The sequence below is a fragment of the Lolium perenne genome, chromosome 6 (genome assembly GCF_019359855.2).
Source record: "Lolium perenne isolate Kyuss_39 chromosome 6, Kyuss_2.0, whole genome shotgun sequence".
In the NCBI taxonomy this organism is placed as follows: domain Eukaryota; kingdom Viridiplantae; phylum Streptophyta; class Magnoliopsida; order Poales; family Poaceae; genus Lolium; species Lolium perenne.
The window spans coordinates 38,320,621-38,323,528 of NC_067249.2; the positions used below are offsets into that span (position 1 = coordinate 38,320,621).

Below are 2,908 nucleotides of genomic sequence, written 5' to 3' on the forward strand. Positions count from 1 at the left end.
GGAATCGAACTGGAGAGGGATGCGATCTGAACCTCGCGGCGGGGTGGAGTGGAGGCGTGATTGCTGGCGCCTTTGGGGCCGGCCGTCTTCGGTCCTCAGGCAGGATCGCGAGAGAGAGAGGAAAAAAAAAAACCCCGGGCGTGCGCGTAGGAAATGCATGTGGCAGCCGAGCCGCGCGGGTCGACGTACGTGGCGGAAATTAATTACCGTAAGAGGTTGTTTGGTATCCATCATTTGAGGCTGAAATCCTGGAATTCATTTTAAAATTTCATAGGTGGGCTGTTTGGTTGCCACAGAATTGGGCCATCATTTTATTTAGGAAATCCAGCAAAATGATGCCATGTGTAATCACAATTCTGAACTGAAACCTGTCATTCACAATTCCTGTGCCAACCAAACAAATTCAATATTGAATTCTACTATCATTTACAATTCCTGTGGCAACCAAACAAATGTCCATTTCTGGAATTACAATGTAAATGAAATGAATACATGTATTCATTTCAAAATGCTACAAATGAAATGAAAACCTGGCTTCCAAACGACTTCTAAGAGCAATGGACTCGTGCGCGCGTGCATGCACCGGGCATTAAGACCGATCGATGCAGCAGAAGAAGGAAGCAGCCAGGCACATGTTTGAGAGGGCCCTCGAGTCCACGGCCTTGTCCTTCACCACCTTGGCCAACATCGGCACGCCGGAGGAGGTGCTCCTGAACAGGACCAGCAGCCTGGACATCTCCGTCGGGGGCAAGTCCGACTACGTCCGGCGGCCCATCTCCAAGGCCGCCTGGAACGACATCTTCTCCTGGTTCAAGATGAACGGCTCCGGGCTCATCATGCTGGAGCCCCACGGCGGCTTCATCGGCAGCGTCCCCAATGCCACCACGCCCTACCCGCACCGCGACGGCGTCCTCTACGTCATCCAGTACCTCGTCTTCTGGCCGGGAGCCAATGGCGCCACGGCGCAGACCTGGCTGCACGACTTCTACGACTTCATGGGGCAGCACGTGACCGCGAACCCGAGGGAGGCGTACGTCAACTTCAGGGACCTGGACATCGGACAGAACGCGGTGGTCGACGACGTGAGCACGTTCGAGAGCGGCAAGGTCTGGGGCGAGCGCTACTTCATGGGCAACTTCCGTAGGCTCGCCATGGTGAAAGCTCAAGTGGACCCGGCAGACTACTTCCGAAACGAGCAGACGACACCGCCGCTGCTCCACCGACGCAAGTGAGCAGAGTTCCTTGCAAGAGACTTAATTCGATCTTTTTTACTAGTACGATTTAATTCGATCTGTGGCCATGACTACTGGTCGGTGTTAAATTGCTGTCCTGACCGATTGAAGCAACTATCAGGCTGTAATACCGTTTAATTACTTTCCTGAATGAATAATGGTGTATAATAAAGTTGTGTTAGTTGTTGGCTGGATTGCGACAACATGTTACATAGAGTAGTCAGCATGAATGATTATATTTAAAAAAAAAACAAAAAAAGAGAGAGAGGATGATACCTTATCGAGGGGACAATGATAGGCCAGCCGTCGCATATGGCGTCTATTACTTTGCATCAACTACCGATATATTTGTATTATCGACCTACCGATTAATTTGTATCATTTGTTACAACCTGCACGTAAGGTGCTCTGTCTCTACGCTTAGGTTTTTATAAAGAGAATATATTAATATCATAAAATATGAATTACACGTGATCTCTGCAACAACGCAATATCCTAGCGGTAATACGGATGCACACAACTAAAAAGAAAAAAAGTCCCGCTACTGTGTTCTGGTCCTTGTACCAGTAGCACAAACAATCCAAGGTCTCCATAAGTGACACATGCAAGAAGGGAAAAATGCATAAGCGTTACCGTCGCCCGACCATAGATTTTAGATTTTCATTCTGAACAAAAAATTCTCACTTTCAAAATAATACCTTCGTCAGACGCAACCAACTAAGACTAGACCTTAGATTTTAATCGTGAACGTAAGATATTAAACTTCATCTATGTTGTCACCCCCACTTGCATACCGCTTTCATGAATCCCCAAACACCAAGCAAATTCCTCATCGTTGTGAAGACTTGAACCATCATACTAGTCCTTAGATCTCGGCTTTCATGCCATTCTTTGCTTTAGACTTCAACATGGAACAAAAAGGACATGTTCCATGATGGCAACAAATATCTGCAGATCTTCGTGCCACTCTTTCCAGAAACCAAATGGACCGAAAAATATGTGTGCGAATGAGCGAATCTCATCCGACCTAGCAATGTACATACATGATTCTCTTAGGAGAGTTCACTGGAGGAGCCTTCCGGAACCAGATCAAGGAGGAAAGGCATCAAGCAGGTCTTCGTCTTGACGCGAGAGGAACCCTAGGACCTCCACCTTTTTTTAGGCCGCACCCCCACGCAACGACCATCCTCAGCCGCCCGACCTGCCGGAAAAGGCCGGCACACTACTAGAAAAACCCTAATCAGTGGCGCATCACATATGCTCATCAGTGGCGCACCACATACTCGTCCAACTCTAATGGCGGTGTGCAATTATCTCTTCGTCCACTTTGCGTATGGCTTAACTAGTTGGTATTTGGGGGGCCCCTGGTTTTGGGGTCCCAGGGCGGCCGCCCCACCTGCCCCACTCAGGGCCGGCCCTATTAATAAAAGACATTTTGGAGAAATATGCTCGGTACAATGACCTTAAAAACAATTTTCATACCTCATCTTTGATCCTATCAACTTGTCTGATGTGAATACTCAAAACTTGGCTAGATTATTCGCTTGTTCTATTGCTTCAATGCCTTTTACATATCTTGAATTTCGTTTGGGGACTACTAAACCTTATGTCCAAGGTTTGATGCCTCTTGTGGATAGAATTGAAAGAAGGGTCTCTGGCACTTTTCACATGATGTC

The 2,908-nt window shown here is 47.6% G+C and overlaps 1 protein-coding gene across 1 annotated transcript; it reads left to right on the top strand.

The window, feature by feature from the left end:
• The first annotated feature begins 602 nt into the window (after window positions 1-602).
• LOC139832359 (berberine bridge enzyme-like Cyn d 4) lies at window positions 603-1,232 on the top strand. Its single transcript, XM_071822095.1, has one exon. It carries the CDS (start codon window positions 603-605, stop codon window positions 1,230-1,232), a length of 630 nt encoding a protein of 209 aa, XP_071678196.1.
• Window positions 1,233-2,908: the final 1,676 nt, after the last annotated feature.

Coding starts and splice junctions, on each gene's coding strand:
- LOC139832359 (XM_071822095.1), top strand. CDS start 603: ATGCAGCAGAAGAAGGAAGCAGCCAGGCACATGTTTGAGAGGGCCCTC.